At 37.3% G+C, this 23,273-nt stretch overlaps 1 protein-coding gene across 4 annotated transcripts in view; it reads right to left on the reverse strand.

Annotated features, from left to right (window-relative positions):
- The window catches only part of ZFPM2 (zinc finger protein, FOG family member 2), a 314,505-nt gene that overhangs the window by 100,898 nt on the left and 190,334 nt on the right, over nucleotides 1-23,273 (reverse strand). For all 4 annotated transcript variants that reach the window (XM_074811866.1, XM_074811594.1, XM_074811689.1 and 1 more), the window contains one exon: nucleotides 8,945-9,056. In XM_074811866.1, the coding sequence (XP_074667967.1) occupies nucleotides 8,945-9,056 (112 nt within the window). The remainder of the gene's footprint in view (nucleotides 1-8,944; nucleotides 9,057-23,273) is intronic.

Below are 23,273 nucleotides of genomic sequence, written 5' to 3' on the forward strand. Positions count from 1 at the left end.
GTGAAGTCCTGCCCCTTGTGGCCTCTGTCTACAGTAGGGAGCAGTGCTGGAATGCTGTGGGAGAAGGAGAGAAATGCTGACATTGATCTTTGGATCAGAGAGTCCACAGATTGATCCCCAGGATCGATAGAGAGGTCAGGATTCAGTCGCACATGATCTTTGTCTATAGCTCTTAAGTAATTTCTGGAAGACAATGGTGGGAGATGTAGGTATGGATGTGACTGAGGGTTACATCTTGATCACAATATCTGTTTAAGGAAACCTGCACACCAGAAGAGCTTTTTCAATTGCTTTCAGCTCTGAATCCATTTTTCTGAGCATAAAACAAATCTCACTGTCCTTGGTATTGCAACAGGAGCTATCCATTGCTTTTAACATATGCATTGTTTTTATACTTCTCTAATGTCAAGAAGTCTCTTTAAGCTCCTAAAATAACAATGAGAACAAAAATGAGCACAAATTGCTTTGAAAAGTAGCACAGATTCTAAGTATCATCAATAAATAAATTAGGCAGCATCCAAAATGTGGCTAGGGAATTTGAGAAGAGAGAAATGCTGGCTGTGCCATTGCCTGCGTAAGCAAGCACAGCAATCACCTGCTGGAGTCTCCAGAGTAACAAGAATAGGAACTTAGGGACCTAATAATAAATCACTGGCTTGCAGGTCAATTAAGTGGCCAAGAGTCACTTGAATTCCACCTGTTGTGCCATAATAATGGCCTTGCTTGTAAGCAGCTAGAGACAAAACACATCCGACACGATTTTAACATTGTGTTCCAGGCAGTCCAGCTCCACAGCCCACTTGGACATCATGGCTGCACATCACACAGGTCTTCCTGGGAGCTTGGCACCTTGAATGCTATGGAAGAGTTTTCTGTGAATTGTTACCATCAGGCTTAATCCATTTAGAGGTAAGGAGCACAGAATCTCATACCACACTGTCAGTTATACACAGAACCACCTCGAATGGGGGAAGAATATATTTCTACGTTTTTTTAGCTTTTGCTTTTATATGGCACACCATTAATTTGTCTTGTATCACAAATACACAGTACAAGTATTTGACAGGAATCACTATAAAACAGGCTGCAGATGAATCCAGTCCTGTTTCCTCCCATACAGATGTTTTATACTCAGCAGCAATGAAGTTGCCTGAAAAGAATGACCGAGGTTTGATTTTGGGCTTCTAGGTCATGGTTTCACCTTGACAACAGCTCTTTCATTTCAAGCAGTAACATTCGCCAGGATCCCTAAGGTGTTTTCATTTTTGTCAAGAAGTGTAGGAAAAAAAAAAAAACAGTATGAAAAAATGATAAATCTTAATTCACAAGCTGCAGGACTATCTCTGTGTCTCCAGCACAAAACTTCAAATCCAATCCAGGACCTGGATGTGTATTAGAAGGCTGCAGATTTAAACCTTGTCCACCATGATCAAACTGGATTTATGGAGCATCATAACTCTCCAGACACCATCCAGCAGCTTATTAATTTAATAGACTCCTGTCCATTCCATGATGTTCCTGCCCTGACAGTCTCTCAAGATAAGGCGAAAGCCTTTTGACAGGACAGAGTGCATATATATTTTCTTCTGTTTTCTTGTGGATGGGGTTGTCGACAACTTGAAATGTGTGGCTCAGCAAATTTGGGGGCTTTTTTCCTTCCCTCTTGCTTTGCAGGGAAGATGACAGAGGTAATGCCACCATGAGCCACAGGGGTCACAGGGTTTACTGCAGTCCTCAATATTTATTTAGCATAATGGATGGAGAAGAATAATTTAATTAAAAAGAAACTAAAACACATTTAGCATCTATCTCATATTTGAAAAGAATTACTTTTTAAAAAAAGATTATTTCTAAATGACTGATTCTACTGCAAGTGACTTAGAAAAATGAGGGACAAATACATAGCTTGAAAAAAAAATCTCTGCATGACGTTTGCATTTATTTTTGCCAGTGGTCTGAATGGTTGAAGCAATATTTCTTTTCACATGGTCCCAGTGTGAAGTACAGACTGGGCTTCTTTTCCATCCTGAGCATGTTCTCATGGGTGAGTGTTAGACTCAGTTTACAGCTTTTTATAGCTTCAGTCCAAAATATATAATTCTGTGAAAATCATGTCAGTATTCTGCCTCTTTCCTTGCCTCCTCAAATGAAAAAGAATTCCAATTTCAAACTATGAAATAAACTATACAATATGTGACAAGAACACAAGAAAAAACCCAAACGAACATACATATGAGAACAACCTAAAAATATCACTTGACTGCTATGTAAATGAAATGCACTAATAATGAACAAAAGCATTTTCATATTGAAAGTGGAAATATAGCTGTATCCCTGCATTTCTTGACATCTTCCCTTTATTATTTACATGCTTAGAATTTAGAGGGCATGTAATAATTCACTGTATGCTATTATATGCATATTATACTAATTCCATAAAGATGCATAAAACAACCCTTTTCTTGTAGATAATTAAGACCATATACAAGGCCCTGACCTCTAAACTCCCTAAAGCAGATAATCCCCCACTGGATCTATTTGCATAGGTAAAAAATTTTTAAAAAAGTACACTTCTGCTTCATGAGTTCTTTGAAGCCAAATTATGTCTGAATTAAGTCCACAACACTGCGTCTGCCATCAGCAAGCAATAAGTATCACTAGTCATGGGGACAAAATATTTTCTCCTTCTGTGGCCAGGAAGGAAAGTAGCAGGACTGATTTGCAATAGTTTTGTTTGCAACTGTGACATTAGGCATCCTGCCTTTTCAACAACCCTGAAAAACAAATGTGAATTGTGTCATCTACTTATTTACCAATCATATTTTTATGTCTGTATCCATGACACTTTCTTCCAATGACAGCGAAGATATATTGCCCTTGTAGAGATATTATTTTATGTAAGCATTATACACATAATCATACTTCTGTTAAGAAATATTTCGCAACTTTTCAGTGTTGTGGAAAAAGAAATGTAAAACAATCTCTTTCATGGACCTTTGATATTATGATAAGCATCATATGTATTTTGTTAAAAACTCAGATTTTAGTGGATACAAAGAAAGAACAAAAACCTGTAGCACCACTAAAATCTTCAGCACATTGTTTAGCTAATGGAGGCATTCAGCGGGACAGCAGATACTGCAGTTTTCTGACTGTCCATGTGGAACAGACTATGTAATTTCACTCAATTTGCTTTTAAGGGTATGTGGAAAGAAGCCCCTTGCAATCGAAATATATGCCCCAAGTTAATCTCTGGCATATTAAACAACTTGGTTCTCTGACCCCAAACAAAATATACCTGTATTCTAATGCAGCAGTTTAAACTCCTTATGATGTTTGACCTGTGTCTCATTAGGGTCTCTGACGTTATATGTCTGTGGCACAATGCACCATTACATCGCCTAAAGTTTCAGGGAAAAAAAAGTATTTGCTAACTGAAAACTCATTTTCTGGGGAAAACATGTAACCAAGGATCTCACAGAACAACTAAGAAAAGTAATCCTCTGTCACTAAAGAAAAATTTAAGAACCCTTCTCTTGTGACAACTGACTTTTCCTACATGTTAAAAAATAGACTGTTTAAATTACCCAAATTAAATAAAAATTGCCTTCAATTCTTACTAGCAATTTTCTGTAACCCTTCTGCAGTGTTTGTATCTTCAATGCATGGCACATACATCAGCTAAATAAGTCATCCCAGTAAGTGAGTAAACAGTTCTGTATTTACTGACTTATTTTAAGTCAACCCACCGGGCCACGTAGCCAGGGGAAGCCCTGGGAGAGCTGAGCACAACCCTCTGCTTCCAGCCCTGACTTCTGCTCTGCCCTCTCCTGTGTGCTGCCTCTCCTCAAGTTTCTATTTATAAATTAGCTACATGACACAGTTTCAGTGTGGGCAGCTGTCATTTTAACTAATCTCATCCTGTAAATCCACCCTAGCAGGCTTGTTCTCTATTGTGATTGGAGAATAGACTTTTTTGGGCAGCTTTCAAAAGCAGCATCTGTTTGAGCAAGCACCCATCTCCTAGCTGTGCAGAGAAGCACTCCCCCGAATTTCCACACCCTCCCCTTCCCCCCCCCGCCCTGGTTTTGTGTTCACCAAAAGAAAATGACAATTCTCGGATCTCACCCTTAGGCAACATCCTCCCTAGCCAGGATTTTGTGATAGTCGCTCAGTGGGCACTGACTGTGATTTCACTTACAGAGGGAAGGAGGCTTTTTACAGCATTCGATATCATGTGTCCGCACCACTGGGACAATTAACAGGACCATCCTGTGGAATTACTTACGAAGTCGTCACGCAGTGCCTGTGGAACCGTGCTGGGGAGAGGACTTTTTTTTCTCCTCCTGCATCCTCTCAGAAATAACGAAGGGCATAAACTACTCAGTGAGGCCAGGCAGAGGAGGAAATAACATCAGTAAATCACTAATGGAAATGCAAAACCAAACACCACCTCACGCGAAATGAGATGACGGACGGCTCAAGAAGTGTACAAGTCACTGCTGGCAGCCAGCTCCTTTCCGGCAACTGTGCCCAAGCCTGTCCTGCCGTCCTGTCCCCCAGCACCTGGCCCTCTTCGTCCCTCCAAAGGGCCACCTGAAAGGCAGCCATTTTCTGATTTGGGGTTTGCTGCAGAAGATGTGCCCCGCAGCTGCCACCTGCCTGGGCAGCATGCTCAGTGGTACGCAACGCAACCCAACTGGCCCAGACACACGTTAAACATGTTGGTTTTCCTGCAACAGAGTTATCCTGTGGTGCTCTGCAATCAATTACTGTTATACCACCATCATTAATAATTTTCTTAATGAAAATGATTCTGTTGATCTCCGTTGTATTTTAATTATCAGAGTTAAGCATAATTACACTGCAGCTCTGAGCTGGCATGTAGACTCCTTTAGGGCGCAATTTTGTTTTAACACACTGATAATGTAATTTTACATTGTGTCAGTTGTTTAGTTATTATCCAGTCGTACAATTCCGCTGTATTCCTGATAACAGATAATAACCTTAGCACCTCCTATATCCTGAAGTCATTTAAAAAGCAATATTGGAATTTCACAACTAGCTAACTTAATCGCCTTATGATTTTATAATTCCCACAGCTAAATATTTGTACAGACACCCTGTTTTAACAATGCCACTAAACATACGGTATCCATACATTTCACATAAATGGCTTAAATAATATCTAGAAAAATGTCTGTTACATAAGCATGGTTTTCAGTCTGTGCAACTGTATTTTTTACACAGTTTCTATTCTATTCAGTCATAATACATTTTTTTAAATCTCTTTCAGTCCCGGTGGAAGATTTGCAGTTAATACCCCAGCCCCTTCCTAGGTTGTGGGGGGACTCTTACCTCTGGTTTTAGAGATTTACCAGGTCTGGTGCACAACACTATTAGGCACAAATACTTCTCAAGTATACAATGTTGTGATGATCATATAGTTCATGCATTAATACTTCCCACCAATGTGTCTTGATTGAATTACTGAAACTGTAGCTGGTTTTTGGAAAGAACATATTTATAATTCTAGATAAGCTACAATTCCTAAAATCTGTCTCTAAAATTTCAGTTACTGTTTCTAGGACATCTCTTAAATTACTGAATAGACTATTTTGAAACATGAGAGAAGTTTGACATAAATATTAAAACAAAACCAGCATGTCTTTTAAATGTAATTAGTTGTAAAAGTTTCCTTTCAAAAAAATAGAATGAGATAATGGCATATGCCATGAGTAGCCAGCTTGTAACAGAGCTTGTGAAAAGGGATACTAATGAACTGTTTTTCCCTTTTCTAATTTGTCCTAGTATTGGGGAAATATAAAAAATACAGGGAGAAATAAGTGATCCTAGACTAAATAGAATTAATTTCAAATACTGAATAGTTATTTCATAGTTATTCACTCTGAATGTACTCAGATGTATGATTTTAAATAACAAGTTTCTTAATCTAAAAATTTATATAGAAGATGAATTGTGATTCCACTGTATAATTTAGCAATATAATCCTATATATGTACATCATATATATACACATATGTACACATGCACACACACTTTTTCTGTCTGCTTACCTAGGGAAAATATTTTATGGAGAGTTTTGAAGGCAAACAGGGAGTTAGCTGGCCAGCTCAGATTCACTTTCAACAGGAACTACATGTGTACTTCCTCTCCCTGGGATAATTTTGTGTGCAATGTGAGGGTGACTACGGTGCACATAGCCTCTAGTGAACTGGAAGTCAGGCTGACATACCTATGCTCTCCTGAGAGGTCTGGGGAAAATTCTCTCTCAAAAATATCACTGTTACAAGCTAAAAGGAAATGTGGCATGTGCTTCTGAGTCAGCAACTGATTGAGTAATACCATGTACTGCTAGCCAATTCTTAAACTTATTTTCCTCTTAGTAATGTGCCAATTTACTCCGCTCACCTCAACTTGGGTATAGTAAGGAAAACAGATCCCAGGTGACCAAATCTGTTACATGTACAATTCCACACATTTGTTCAGCTAATTGCTTTCAGAAATAACAATGCATTGTTAAGAAAACTAACAAAATTATACACAGTAACTACAACATAACATCGAATTACAACTACATGCCAGCTGACACCGTTTCATTAGAAGTAATGGCACTATAGGAGACAGAAAGCTAACACAAATCAAGGCAATGTAATCTGGAATGATGAGATACAAATTGAAGGAAGAAACATTATTCTATTTATTTATTTTACCATCTTCTATTTGACATTGTTTTGTGATCCAAGCCAATTAATCTTTCTAGTACAAAAATCCAGCAGAGCTCAAGGCAAGTGTAGGTGTTTAATGAACGACAGAGCAGCCAACTCAAAGTGTGAAGAGATGAGCAGAATGCAGTGAAGGTAAAGCGTATCGACAACTTATTTTCCGTACTAGTTTAGTGAAGTAGTAGGCTTTTAACATGTATTTATAAATTAGAGATAGAGATAACAGAATTCACCTTGAGCACTGTGTGACTGTCACACATCTTGTTAACCAAGTACTAAAATAACCAGCATCATCAGAGGAACAAAATCCAGCACATTTGAATGAACAGACTAATGTTTTGGGCTATTCAGATTGCACCAAACTGAAGAAATTTTTTAGTATTTGAAAAAAAAAAATTGTATTTCAATAGATTCAATCAGACAGATAGCACTGAAACTGTCTAATGAATTAGTATTTGTAAAGTACTTTGAAGATGAAAAGTCTTACTGGTATATATGTGCTAAGCAGTATTATAATTACAGAAATAATCTAATACTTGATAAAACATCATCCTATGGGAATTGGCAGAAGCTGTATTTTGGAGTGAAAGTAATTTCCCATTACGTTAAAAAGTTGTTGCAGAAAAGTTTGCCTGTGAGTGTTCAATACTATGCAGCTCTGGATTCACAAGAAAAGCTTCACTATGTTACTCAGCACTTTGCTGTTTCTTCCACTTGGGCAGCAATCAGCAAGCTGTGAAGTGAAGGGCAGCTCAACCCATTTTAGATCTAAGCCCAGTTCTCTAGTACTGCAGGTGTTTCAGGTTGCAGAATGAATGTGTTGGCATTCTATAATTACAATAGAAAGAATTTATAAGACCCTGGTGTGCAACTCATTTTTAACATGCAAATTCCCTGTTTTCAGCGTTTCAACTTTCAAAGGCTTGTGGTAGTTTAAAAGCAATCCTCTTATAAGTGTATAAATTGCAATGATTATAGGAACAAGTTGTAATTGTTTCTAGTAAGTTTTTAGGAGTCTTTGATGTTATGATTAGTGTTTTGTATGTTAATATATTGATATGGGTGCTTATTTGCCTGGATGCTTGTATGCTGAAATGGTCACTAGGTTGCCTCAGCAAACAAATCTTTGATCTCAGTAGGTCTGTTTGGTTAGAAATAAAACCTAAAAGAAATTAAACAAGAACAGTGCACGTTCTGAAGTATTCAGAAAGTGCCGAGATTGGTGATTGAAATACAAGGAATGAAAGTAATAGTTTTGCAACATGATCTTCAGGGGGAATGCCAAAACCAGCTACACTAAATAAGTTATTCTTATTTCATGTATTCAAATGGTGAGTTTTTAGTGTGGTTTTTTGTTGTTGTTGGTTTTTTTTTTAACATACTGTAATGATACCATAACCACATTTACAAAGCTTTCACAGTGACTGACCAAACAGTGTGGTGCATAGTCCACGGCACTATGGACTGAGCCCAAGGCTCTTTGGGTTGCTTCAAGATGCAAGAGAAGAGCCTTTGCATCTTGAACCAAAGTAGCTGTTAGATGTAGTAGATTAGACAAAGGGGACCTCGTAAGAACTCATACTGACTTGAGCAAATCTGACAGTTCACATAAGACAGAAATGATATACATTGCCACTAGCCAATACATTCCAGTGAAGCATAATCACGTCATGCCACTATAGAGAGACAGGAAAGTCAGAGGTGACAACCCTGAAATCCAGTTCCAGTTATCTTCTGTTACCATGCTGACATGAAGTCTTATCATAGTCCAATCAAGTTTGCATTCTTCTTAGAAAACCAGATTTCAGTTAGTAGTCTACAATGTAATGTAACATGGAGAAATGCTATCCAATATGTCCAATAAAATGTTAGAAAGAATTCACCTATTTAAAGTGTATAGATTTTACTGATGTTTCCCAAGAGGCACTAACTCTCGTCGAGAAATGGATGGTATGTCATCTGACGTCCTTCTGTGTTTATAAAGCATTTAGTACACAACAGACACCACGTGGGGTTTTTATATCATTAAAAGAAAAAAAAAAAAAAAAGCAAAACCAGAACATGGTAGGAAAATGGGAATGAAAACTGTTTGACTTTAAGGGGAGACAAACTACTTCATTTTCCTATTACACAACAGGTATATTTTATCTCAGTACTTTACACAAGAAAGCAGAGAAAGAAAATCAGCTTGTGTTTACCTTTGCTGTACACAATGCAGTTGTTTTTGTTGTCTTCTACTCCTTGCCAAGTCACATCCAGCAACCACTTGGGGCCAGCAGTCAGTACCATAGGGACTGAAGCCTTTGTCTTCTGTAGGAAGGATGATAACAAACAGATGCCATTTGCTTGCCTTGATTAAGAACTTGAATAATAATAGCAATAATCATTTTATTTGCAAACAACAAAATCTCCAAACCCATAAGCCAAGGTCTTATTCCCCTGCCTCAGGATTTTTTTTTAAGAAGACACAAGCAGTAAGCTTTAGTTGTTTCATTGATTGAATGGTGAAACTATTATCAAGGATTTTTCTGAATGATATTGGATCAGATCTCCAAGATTAAGGAGATCTCTGGTGGCTGAGAATTATAAAGGGAATGCAGATGACTTTCACAGCAAAGAGCCAAGTGTTTAGAAGTGAACTTTAGACACATTGTACTTCATTATCAATGTGATCTCACTATTTCCTGAAACAGACAGGAAAGAATTTAAAGAATCAGTATCCATTTCAAAGATCTGTCCTGGGTAACATTTGTATTATCATAGGAAATTGTTCTGAATGGATAATGGAATTTTTCCCCTTTTGCTACGTGTTGATGTGTGATTTTACTATGTCTGAAATAATAATAATGCTAATGATTCACTTTGTCTCCAAAAAGACTATAAAAGAAGTTGTATTAATAAATTCAGAGGCACAAAAGTAAAGCATGACATTCATTGCACCTGAAACGCATACAGGCAAGGAGATGCACATTTAACAAAACCACTTTCTGTGTATATTTCAGATTCTATATTTAGAGAATTTGGTATTTGAGAAGATAAGGTAAAGTTTCAAAGTTATTAACATTAACTCCTTTTACTAATCAAATGGCAAAAACGCTGTGGGTAATCCTGAGTTTGTCAGTACGTGGGACTGAGATGCCAGTTAGGCTTCTATCATTCACCGTTCTTTTTCTCTGTATTATGCATGAAACCACAACAAAGTACAACAGTCACCACATAACTATTTTTTTTTCCTGGCATAGAATTCTGTTCAAGACATTCCAACCTTTTCTAAGAGAATTTGATTAACTATTTTTATATGATACCAATAATTGTCCAGTTGGCTCCAGCTGTGTTCTATCGTAATATTCTGTATGATTAAGGGAGTTAAGAAATTTTAAGATAATCTTATATTTACATGGACATTCCAGATGTATTGTCCACATTTATTATCTATGACTGTTCTAGAAATGTAGTGAAGTATGCTGAATTACCATAGAACACATTACATTCCCAATACATGAAAATATTTATTGAAAGTACTATTTTAAAAAATTTAGTTATATAAGATTAAAGTAATAATCTTATAAAAGACATATTTAATATTATTTATAATATATCAATATTTTAATAATGATGATAGAATAAGACATTGAATGTCACAGTTCATGTTTTTTTATCTGTTTATTCTCTAATACTGTTTTATCAAACGTAGTATTTCTTGCTTAATTTGCATTTTATGTTTTGCATTTTTCATACAAATGTTTATGTGTAAGTCACACTTCCTCTATATGCACTCCATGACATTATTCATCTTTCAGAAGTGTTGGAAAAAACAGATATAAATGAAGAATGAAATTAGTAAAAAGGAATGTAACAGCTAGCAACAATATACCTACCTAGTGCAAAAATACTGCAATGAGAAACATGCAATGTCTCAGTTCCTAATACTGCTTTTCATATAGGAAGTTGCAGAAAGTGTATTTGTTTATATGAAGTATTACAAGAGTCAACTCAACTGCATGCATTTGAAATCTGAATTTAAATTCCGATGTATAACTGGCCAGTAAACAAGGCAACTTTTTTTTAAAAAAATTGGTTAAGTACATACATAAATTATCAAGAAGCCTGATATTATCAATTATGAAATCAGTGTGAAGTATTTACACATGGACTGCACAGAAAATAATGATGTAAATGAGGCATGAACTGAGAAAGGTCTGCAAGAGATGAGATGAAAGGTAATCAAAGTATTATCTCTAGTTTCTATTATAGAAAAGTCTGGACTTTAGTGTCATATTACACCAAAACAGCGCTAAGGCTGCTATGGAAACAAGGAAGACTGGCTATTCTTCACATAGCTGAGAATCATGCCCATATTAAACACAAACTTTATCATGAATGTTAGCAACCATGACTGCATAGCAATAATCAAGAGGAGGACCAGGACATGTTCCTACCTACCACATGCTGCATTTCTCCAACTGCCATTTCAGTCAAGACTTTAACATGTTTTTTGTGCTTGTATGTGCTCTGAGTCTGTGGTAATCCCAAGTACAGTCAAAAGACAATGCAGTATTATCCAGGTAGTGGACTTTTCCAAGTACACCATAAATGATTAAGACATTTAAACAAGTCTTTTTTTTTTTTAAAGTTGGAGGCCAAGTTAAAAAAAAAAATAAAAATTCTATCTTTTAAGTGCAGAAGGGATCATCTACATAATTTTCACAAGATCTAATTCCTATTTCTTGTTTTCTTCTTCCCAGACATCTGACATTTCATTGTGTCTCTCCCATTTGTAAGGGTATTATTTGCATTAAGGTGGTATCAAAAAGTCTCAAATAATATCAGGATCTTCTTGTGCTGGACAATAGTTTATTATCTACATAGACGGGACAAATAATATGTCCTGGGAAAGGATTATACTTAACCACATACTGCCAAGTAAGAAATGAGATGCAGTGATACTGTTTGACTTTCTCTTGGAGATTAATTTCTCCTTTAGTAAGTGGTGAGCTTAGTCCCAGGACACCGTCCCTGTTTCTTCTAGATGAGAGCAGCCCAGGCTGGTGCCTCATCATTCTGAGGTGAAGCAGCAGCAGCAGTAGGTAGACTGAGCGCCAGCAGCCAGGATGCGAGTCTGCTTTGCCATCTGTCATTTACAGGCTTTTTTGAAACTTAAAAAACTACATGGAGATCACTAAATTAGCTTCCAGGTAGGCTTGGCAGTAAAACTTGTAATCAGTTCAGCAGCTGTGAGTGGTCTCTAGGCACTACAGATAGGCTGGAGGAGGAACAGGGTGTTTTTTCTCACAGCTCTGCTAGCCCAGAAGAGCTGGTGGACACCTCAAAAGAATTCCCCATTCTCCCATAGCTCTGCTCCCAAGCTGCACAGATATGTAAATAAACTTCTTTTAATATGAAAGCAAAACTTCACAAGGCCATGGCTGCTTGTAAAGCTTGGCAGCTCCACTAAGGGAGACTGGCAATGGCTTCACTTTGAAGTACCTCACAGGCATATTGTGTGAGCTGTTAAGATGAGTCAGGACCACCACAGCAGTTCTTGGGGTCTGGCATCCTGTGAGGTTCACACGTTTATGGGAGGTGATCACCACTGACAAAGGCTTGCTCTTGTTGTGCCTTATTACATAGTAAGAATTGAAGCAAGCCTGCTGATTCAGGAAAGGCCATTTCCCTAAAATGGTTAAAATGAAAAGACCCCAGTCCAAGATAACAAGAAGCCATGGTTAAATCAGTCATGCCTTTATCACCTCAAGATTAGACTACTGCAATGCGCTATACCTGAGGCTACATTTTAAATCCATTTGAAAGCTGAAGCTGGTGCAGAATGCGGCAACCCGCTTGTAAAGCAGGATATCGTGCTTTGAGCGCATTACACCAGGGCTTTTTAATCCGCACTAAGTGTGCGTTTTAAGGCACTGGTTACAACCTGTAAAGCCTGGGACCTCCCTGTTTGAGATACCTAATTGAGACCTGCCAGGTCCTTTGTCCCACCTGTACAACCACAGCCAAGATCTACCAAGGAAAAGGGCTTTCTTGGCTTGACACAGAAGAAACTCTTGGCAGGGCAATATGTTCTTCACGACAGCTCTTTACCTTTGGGACACCATCCCACTTGAAGTAAAATACGTTCATGCTTTGACTCTCAGAGAGTACTACGGAAATCATCCTGTAATTCATAAGATGTATTTGTCATACTGTAACATTTAGTTGGTCATTCCCAAAATGGTGGTGGTGGTGGGTGGTCTTAGCTACTTTATGCTGGGTTTACTTTACAGTGCTATTAGAAATATCTCTAGCTTAAGAAGAGTACCATATTACAAAAAAGTTTTCTTGACACAGGAGCGACAGTATTACAGATGCTTAAAAATAAGACTTCTAAAACAAAACAAAATTTCATTTCTCACTCCAAAAGAACTGCTACAAATTACTCAAAAGCTTACAAAACGTTCTGCCTACTGCCTAAATATAATCATAGGGATCTGCTAACACGTGTGTGCATAAGATGGGGCCATACAACCTCACATTTTGGAAATGAGGGCACATTACAGAACCACAATACTGTTCACTGCTCTACACTAGGCAAATGTGTATTCTACACTTCAGTCATTTTTACCTGAAAATGCAATTTTTGCTAATGTCTTCATGCCATAACCAGACAAATTTGACAAGGACAAACAGGGTCAAAACTGTGATCTCTCAGGGAACAATTAGAATCAGCTAATGAGGATAAAAGAGGTCAGGCAGGCATCCACTTTTCACTAACCTTTGAAGCAACTGGACAAACAAGGGAGGTAACCCTCAATAAATGTTTATATTCAGTCAAGAGGTTAATGGAGATAAAAATAGCCATCACAGCAGGCCAAAAATAGTTTTGCACTCTCTCTAAAAGGAATAAGTGCTGACAAGTAATGTTAAATGGGCTCTTCCCTGCAAAGATTTCTAACATATGATGTGTGTGGCCTGGCAGAAACTTGAGGAAACCCCCACATTAAAGAGAAATACAGTATGAGCAAGTGTTTGAAATCTATGAAATTCTGATGTCAAATGCTTGATCGTTGCTAGCTGTTTCCCATGAAGCTATGCCAGAGCAAGAAATAGGTACTGAGCTGATGTTCAGTAAGTCACTGTGACACGAACATCCTGTCCCACACATGGTGTTCCAAAAAGTGTTCAACATTATTTAAGGAAATGTATCGTTCATTGAAAAATCATTACATTTCTATCTTTACCATTTTTTTTTTTCTTCAATCAGTACAGGGCTCTATAATGTCAAAACTACTTTCTTAAAGTACTCTTACCAAAATAGAGGAAAGTTGCTGGAGACTTAAGACACTCAAGGGCTTTACTTCCAACTGTATTTTGGTTCCCGCAAACAGATTTTCTTTCTAAATCTTCCAAAGATCCTAAATTCCCATGAAAGACACAGATTACCAAAATGTCTTCCTGCCCTTGGAGAAAGTTCTCATGCCCCACTGTGCACTGTTACTTTATATAGCCAATCGAAAACAACACTGTACTGAGAGGTGAGCTGTAAATGTACCTCAGGTGCCTTCAGATATGAGTCTGGGATAGTAAAACATCTGTTAGTTCAAAACAGAGGTTCCTACTTTGAAATTCAATTTAAATTCAATTTGATTGTTACAGGGTTGGTGTATCTTCTGACATGCTAAAACTGCAGAACATCCCCTCTTGAGAGGTGAAGTTCACCCTTGGTGGTCACCATACTCAATACAGCAAAATTTTGTAAGTTCATCAAATCAGCTCAGTTGGGTAGGTCTCCTAAGGGGTCATTCTGGACCAAGCAATAGCAGAGATTTGCATGGGTCTCAAACTATCCCTAATGAATTAATATTTGTTTTAAGATGTTTTTGAACCTCACACTTAACACTGACTGTCTCAATGTATTTCTTTATCATCTAATTGATTACAAATTCATCAAACCCTAAGACAAGCCCATCCAAACAGCCAGTGGACAGACACAGGCCCTCCATTTGTTGTTGATTTGTGTGAAACCAGCTAGCCTGTCTTTCAATTTCTGTGGCTTTCCTGAAAACTCTTTATCTTTTTCCAAAGAGGATTCAGTCTTGGAAGAATATTTATCTCAAAGGCTTCTCTGGAAACCCTGCCAGTCATGGCCCATGGCAGCACTTCACAGTGCCACGGCTTTCTTTGCTAGACATGTAGAGGCAACTCCTCTCCACTCACATGAGACTGGAGGTGTTCAGTGCCGTGGTTCCATGCTGATAACAAACATCACCAAATAAAGCAAAGACATGGCAGTCTCCAGCCTATAAACACCTACTCGGGAATTGTACAATTGCACTAAGATTTCAGTTTTCACAGCCCTCACTATGTCTGTCAGTGAGATCCTGAAACTTACACTAAATGTGAAAGAAATTTTGCAAGGACTAAGGACCTAAATCTGCAGACAGCATGGGATATCTGGTTTTGTTACTACTTTACAACTTTATGGGATCCAGTGTTTCAGAGAATCATTCAAATATTATCCATCAGATGCCTGTCTTATGGCTAGATGAAGAGAGTACAAGAACCTGATTACTCACACAGATGTAACCGGTGTTCTGGCATGCTAACTTGCAGAAAGAAGATAGACAAATTGTTGCTTGTGATGGGCCATGAAACTAGTGATGGAGAAAAAAAAAGCAAGGGTCAGTGTTACTTTCCAGTATCTTGGACAAGGTGGGAGGGAAGAAGTCCTCAGGGATCTGGATCCTAGTTATGTAGTGCTAGTGGTTAACATGGCAGTGCTGCACCTGTGGACCAGCTGGTTGTGAAACAATTTTCACCATTCCTAGTCTACAATGCAGGTGTGCATTTGGGTTATTTTGTGATAGTAGAAGAAAAAGAATTGGTAACATTTGAAGAGGTTGTGGTCAAACCAAAGTCTTTAAATGTTTCGAACACAAAAAAGAAAAAAAAAAAAAGAAAAAAGGAAAAAAAAAAGGAAAAAAGGGGGGGAAAAAGGAAAAAAAAAGGAAAGCAGGAAAAAAAGGAAAAAAGGGAAAAAAGGAAAAAAAGAAAAAAAAAAAAAGAAAAAAAGAAAGACATGTACACACAGATGGAATCCCAAAAGACAGCTGGGATTCCCTGCAACTGAGAAACCCTACTGTTTACCCCAAGAGATCATCACTTGTCAAGTGACAAAACTGAACATATATTTCACCATATATCCACAAACCTATGCAGACCAAAGAAAATATTCAAACAAAAAGTACACCCTAGGTCTGTTAATATTTTCCAACACTTGTCATGATTTCAATATGATTCCAAATTTTTTATTAATATCAAATATGCCTGCTGATGAATGTCCCTAATGCAAATTAAATGTATGCTAAACATTGAGATCATTTCATGTTACCTAGCTAGAATGTATTTTTTTCCGATCTATAAAATAAACATATATCAAATCTCATTGTACCTTATGTACAAAATAATGGCTGTCAAAAGCAACTTTAGCTTGTTCTATTTAATCCAGGATACCCTTGAAACCCATCGTCAAACTCTTCCACAAAACTAGGAAGGCTTAAAATAATTAATCCAGATTCTGGAGCACCTCGGTCCTAGCCGAGGGTCCCGGTGATTCCTTCTGGCTGCTTACCATGTGTTCCTGAAAGAGGTGACAACCAACTGACAGGAACAGGAATGGAAAAGCTGGAAAAACTGGACCTCTGAATACCCAGTGAGCTTCCCCTGACCACACTGCCCTGTGTTGATGGACTTTCTACTCCTGTCCTTCCCTCTCATAAAGTCTTTTCACCTGGCTTCACTCTGCATTTGCTCCTACCCTGCCCTGTCCTCTCACCTTTCTCTTTCTTCCATTTTGTATATACCTATGTCCAGACAACTCTCCCTTTCCCAAAGAGCATTGGATGGACAGCAGTGTATTTTGACATCACTCTCTTGACTTGACTTTCTCATTTCATTTCTCCTATTACTCTCTATCCGGTTCATTTCATTCTTTGGGAAAGTGTATATATGTATATACACACGCATTGCATGTTTACGCAATGACCAGCACCAGGATACTGTATCCTTAGTCGGTGCTGTGATTGGCATAAATATGATTAGGATAATCTGAAACTTGACAATGCTAAGTGAATCATCTCTGTTGTGGTGAGTTGATACCTGCGGGTAGCGTGCCCACTGTCATTGTGTCTTAGTGCTCAGGCATCTGCCACGGGTGTTGAACCTTTCCGCTTTACTGTAAAGTTGAATACTTTGGATAATACTATTTCAGAGATGACATGCACCTGTACTGATGAAATCACACTATATATAACTTATCTTTAGACAGGATATAATGCAGTGCTGCTTGCACACTTTCACACTGAATTATCAGTGCATTTTTCCTACTGGGTTAACCTCCCTGTTGTAAATTACTGTCTACTCTAAGAATTAGGTCTCTCTTTCTACTAATGAGACCTTGTTGATATTTGCCAGTAAATATTTTCTGAATGCACTTGCTTGAATGTAACTCCTTTCACTTTTGCTAAACATTTTTAATATGAAATAGATGAATACTCTGCTCAGTATGGCTCAGCTGCAATTTGCAAACATTGCGTTTACACTGGATGGGTTAAGGGACTAAATTCTGGGATAAACCATCAATCCCTGTTAATCGTCTGACATTTACTCTCTTACTTTGCACAATGATTATTTGGGCCTGGGGTAGTTAATGTGACAACAGATATTCTAGATGATCAAGGGGACAATTACACTGAAACTATCCACAATGATTGCTGTGTCTACAGCTTAGTTACAGTGTGGTACTGAATAATTTCTGGTTTGAAGTAACTTTGGATTTTTTTCTCTGTTGTACTTTTTCTTATCCTGGAATAGATGATTTAAACCATCATCTCCCGAAGTCCAAATTTCATGTACTATATGTCTTTATTTTTATCTAAGGAATCCATTAAAGATACAAAAATTAAAAAGGACATGCATAAAGCCTTCTATAAACAGACCATTATACAGAACTATCAATTAGTTAGTACTTAGAGATTCTGCTTATTACATATTATTATTATTATTATTATTACTTTGTCTAGAACTGCAAATACAGGTTGTGCATTTTACTTTAGAAAAGTGAACGTTTTTGCCATGAAAGGTGAATAAGAAAAAGTCATGCTTTACCATCAGTAAAAGATAATATTTTTTAATTTCACTTTTTTTTCCCCCAGAACCAGAAAGGTAGAAAATAAGAAGTTCTCTGTATATGCTTGTCCAATATTTTAACTGTATAATCCAGTCCAGCTTTATTACGATTATATTTCCAATGAAAATTGTGAGGCCTTTATGAAACATGTATTTAATACAAAGGTATTTTAGTCAATAGTATAGGTATGATAGAGTAATTCTCTTGATGATGCATGACACAATACTTTAACTTCAGTGGTGCATACACTGAATACACACAAAATATACATAAATTCCTACCTAATTCATCTGAAATAGAATTGGGGAATAAAAAAAAAAATCTTCTCTGCTATTCTTCCTGATTTTGTAAGATTTTTATGCATGTTTTTATTAGGTATTTTTATATATCTTTACCAACAGGAAACACAGTACTATAAAGTAACAGTGTAAATCAAATATACAATCCTCTGCCCAAGTTTTATATTTGTTAAGACAGCATAATCATTTAAGGTAGACTTTTAAAGCATGATTCAACAACCAGAAGTCTACGTGTATGACTGATTAATTATTTTTAGTTCTGTTAAAACATCCCAGTTTATCTCATTTTAAGATTATCCTTGACATATTTAGAAATCCTAATGCAGATTTTATGGCCCACACCTATCCCTGATGGTGCTAATGGACTATACATAATGAATCATTCTAATTTGGATGAAAGGACCACACAACATTGTGGCAGTCCTTTAGAGAATTAAGGCTCAGTTCTGATCTTCCAGACTTATGAATGCGTTTTTGGGATTAGGCCGCGTATCTGTACATCTGTTGAGTCTCAAGGGGTGTATACTCAGCTAAGTATTCTGACCTTCGAATGTACTGTATCAAATGTGTGGCCTTGGGATATGAAAGGATTTGATTACAACTGTATTTTACACTGATTTAATATATAATTATGGGGTAAAACCTAATTCCTCCTTACATGTTCATGTAGAAAATTCCATCGCTATTAAGCAGACACTAGGATATTTTTCACCCAGTGAGTATGATAGTAAATGGAAGAAACTGAAACACCCACCTAGGATAATGTAAAATCAAGGACAACCTTCTTAAGGATGGCTTTAAAATCAGCTTCTTGTGTCCATAAAACCCAAGTTTAAATTATCTCCTGTGAGTGTATTGCTAGTTGGTACACTGTTGCATTATGCATGATGCTTGACTGCTTATGTAAAAATAAGTCAGAACAAGGTTCCATTACTGATTTTCAATGTTATTCTATGCTTTCTTGTCTACAAGTAATGAGGAGAGCAATTAATTTTACATATATATATATATAATATTGTTGGAAAAGTTTGTAAATAATTGAAATTTTTGGTTATTCTCTATTCACTTACATGTATAATTTCTATTTTCTAATCTATCAAAGATAGAATATGGTAAAATTTCCTTTAGCTGGTTTAACTTTCATAAGATACACATAGTGTTTACATGTAAGAAATCTATTTTCTTTTTATTCCACTGAAAACCCCTTCCCAAATATTATCAGTGAAAAAACCCACAAAATATTAAAAGACTTCACAAGAAAATTAATTCAGTAGAAAATAACATGACTATGCAATATTTTTGAGTTCTTAATTTTTCTACCATTCCATCAAATTTTGTATAGATTTTTAAATAAATAACAATTGTATTGAGTAACTGATTAATATGGGGATTTCAGAGAAAATACATTTCAAAATTCTATGCTTTTTCATCAATATGATCTTTTACAGATCTGAATTATGGATTAATGGTGCTTACATTTTCTTTATCATTTCAGAAGGCTTGGACCAAGATGAACTGAGCAAAGCAGCACCTTTACCTTGCAAGCAGTTACTTTCTTTCAGTTGAAGAATATGTTACAAATAATCAGGTCATTTTTTCACCACTGCCTTAAAAGCATGAGGATTTTAGTTTTGCTGTTCTCACACAAAAATGAAAATTAAGTTCTCTAAAATGCCCAATGGCAGATTAAAAGGATCCTAATTTTTTGTAACTTGTATGACATAGTTGTGTAATGCAGCTCTCATTTAAATTGCTTCAGTGTACTGATTATATGTATCATGATGAAGAACTGCAACTATGCAAGTTTCCATGAGAAAAAGAAGTTTTCAAAGAATGGGTGAAGGTCCTTCACTGCGACTGGAGATAAAGATGGAGAGTCCGGCAGTGGGACTGGTGAGTACAGGGCTCTGGTTCCAGTAAGACTCAACAAACAGCTCAGATCAGAATCTAAAGTGCAGAAAAACAGCCTGTAGCTTCGAGATTAGCTTTCTCACACTATTCCTGAGTTAAGCCAGTACAAACATCATCATGAATGCATAATTATGATTACGCACTACACTATGCATAATAGATCTTAAAATCTGGAAACAAAGAGGTAGTGTAGGAATGCTGTTTTCAGGCTTTTGGTTTTGAACACAATGAAGCTGGGTGTAAGGGTAAAAGACTTTCTGTAAGTAAAAACAGTTCCAAGAAAATACATTTTACTTGGAAAATTAATTCAGATACTTATGAAACATTTATACATAAAAGAAGGGCTAAAAGGGAGATAGGGAGCTGGTGTTATGTTTAAAACTTGAAAATAACAATGAATGAAGCCCAAACCCCTCTCATTTTAACATATTTTACGGAACTCAAAAAACCTATCACTTAGAATAAGTAAAAATAGACAAAGAAGCCAAAGGTTGGCAAGTTTATTTAAAGGATCTTTTTATCAGAAAGAAATGAAATGATATTTCAAAATTCTTTGCAACAAGAATTTGACTGTGAGCCAGTGTCCATTTCTGGGGCTGATGGATATACACAGGCTGGTGTCCTAAGTTTAAATGATGGTATTGATAAAAGAGTGATGCAGCTTGCTTAAAGGGAGTTGATGGATTCATTCACTTTCATGTGTAGAAACAAAACAGTGTGAAAATGATGAATGGAATAACTGGGTATGTATACGACTACAGAATATTGGTGTCAAGCTCTTGCCAGTCACCAGTCTGCTGATTAAGTCACTTCAGGACAGCAATGCTGCAGCTCTGTGTTCACTTAGTTATAAAGTCTCTGGACTTATAAAGAAGTTATAAATGCTCTGTTTGGGATCACGAATCCAAGCAGAGGTCCTCAAGTGAAAGTGGGCTGACTTTCAAAAGTAGGGAACATCAAAAGAACAACAAATTTGCACCTAGGTCACAGGAGTCAGGTTACTTTTTAATTTTTTTTTCTTTCTATGAAGCGAAAACTCAAGAGTAGTAAGAATCACACTGGGTACTATCACACTGTGGACTGAAGTTAAGTGATTAGAAAATTATTCTGCTGTTGGCTCAGACCAGTTTCACAAATAATGATTTTTCAATTCCAAAAGGTATTTCTTCCTTGAAGGCCTTTCCTGGTTCAAAGAAAATCAAGTCAAATCCCTTCTGCTTCCACTAAAATTTTCAAATCAATTTTCAGATACCTGAGCAAAAATTTAAAAAGCCAGCTTCTAAATGTTCCTCGTACTTCAGTATCCCAGTGAAGTCAATAAAAGGAAAAGAAAGCCCCTCTTCAGTGTATGTGTTATGTAGCCAAGAAAGCAACCAAACACAACAAACAGCATCAGTGGTATGAAAAATCAAGAGCTCTAAAAGAGAAAAAGCTTCAGAGAAGTCCAGGCTATCAAACTACAGAAGTTAGTAAAACTTTATACCAGAATTTCTCTTCTTCCTGTCACAGAAATTGGCATTAAAATGCTACAGTACTACAGCCACCCTATCTGTTTCAAACAACTACCACATATCACTTGGCACTAATTGGCAGCAGCTGTTGAAGGCAGACTTGAACCTGGCATCCCAACCGAGCAGGGATTTTTCCCTGCTCCCAGGAGATAGGGGCCTCCAGGCGAGGTGTGAGGCCACCGCCAGTGCAGGGCATCAACCTCGCATGGCAGCCACCTGGCTTGAGGGTCACTGCAACCTCCGCACATCCAGCACGCCACTACGGTGGTCACAAGCCTTCTGAGTTTTGAATGGAAGGAAATGAATAATTGCCTGATTTTCACAAGCTCGGACTCCATTTGCACATTGAAAGGAGGTGGCCACGTCTGCAGAACCCGTAAGCCTCTGACAGCTCCTACTAATTCCAAGGGGAACAGTTGGGTAACAAACGCTTAAAAATCTGCCTCTTCACTCCACTGCCATGGAGGTGACCTTTGATCAAACTTTTTTTTGCTGAGCTGTGGATGGCGAACAAGCAGACACAAGCTGTGACATCAAACAAAAGAAGCAGCACTTAAACCCGACACTGGCTGTGGCATGGCTTTACTGTCCAAATCAGCTGCTAGAAGAAGAGGGATGCTCAGGACCAAGCGCTCCCGACACACACAGCACAGGCAACACCGGCCTCTGCTCCTTGAAAGTTCAAGTAAAACTTGATTTACAGCCACACCTTGGGCGGCGGGTGAGCGCTGGGAGAGCAGAGAGAGATCTGGACAAAGAGTGATGGGAGGCGGGGGTGGGGGGCAGCGAGTTCCCTTAGTATTATAAAAATGCATCTTACTCTGTTTTTAATCAACGAACCTTATCCAACAATCAAGGCAGATATATAATAAGCTGAGCTACTCTGTAAATCTAAACATTCCCCACAAATAGAAAAGATACATCCTGAGCTCTCTGATTGTTACTAAGGCAACTATCTAAAATGAAAATCTTGTTAACCCTTTGCATGCTGTAGCCACCCGTGCATCAGTGTTAGCTGACTTCTGTGCACTTATCTCTCCTTTTTCCCCCTCAAGAAATTCATAATTGTGTTGCTTCACAGTAGTTATGCTCTGGTTATCCTATTTGAGACTGAAAGGACTGTGATAGGTGGTAGTTTCATATGTACAGCTGAGTTTTGTTGCTTGCTCATTACTGGGATTCTAGTTCAAAAAACAACTAATAAAACACAAGAGAAAATCCCTAGATTACTCCAGAAGGCCTGGGATTTTGATTAAAACCTTGACAACAGGAATGGGATGCCTTCTAGTAAACCCCACTACTGCTTTTTTTCTTTTAGTTATGAAAGGAATTGACTGTAAATAGGGTATTTGTCAGCGGAATTATTTCTCTATAGTGCATTATAAATAGGCTACTTTTAAAACGTTGTGTTTTTTGTTTTTTTGTTTTTTTTAAAGCTTCTGTTTCTTAGGTACTGCACATAAGAATGCCAGCTATTTTAACAAAACAATGTATTAACCACAGTGCTTTGAAAATTAATAGGCAGGTATTAGACCTGAAATCTCTCTGAAATGCAAGAAAATTCAGACAAATGAGAAAAATGACTTTCTAATTTCTACAAGAGTAGCAGGTGATTTTACAATCAGAT

Source organism: Strix aluco, chromosome 1, assembly GCF_031877795.1.
Source record: "Strix aluco isolate bStrAlu1 chromosome 1, bStrAlu1.hap1, whole genome shotgun sequence".
Classification (NCBI taxonomy): Eukaryota; Metazoa; Chordata; class Aves; order Strigiformes; family Strigidae; genus Strix; species Strix aluco.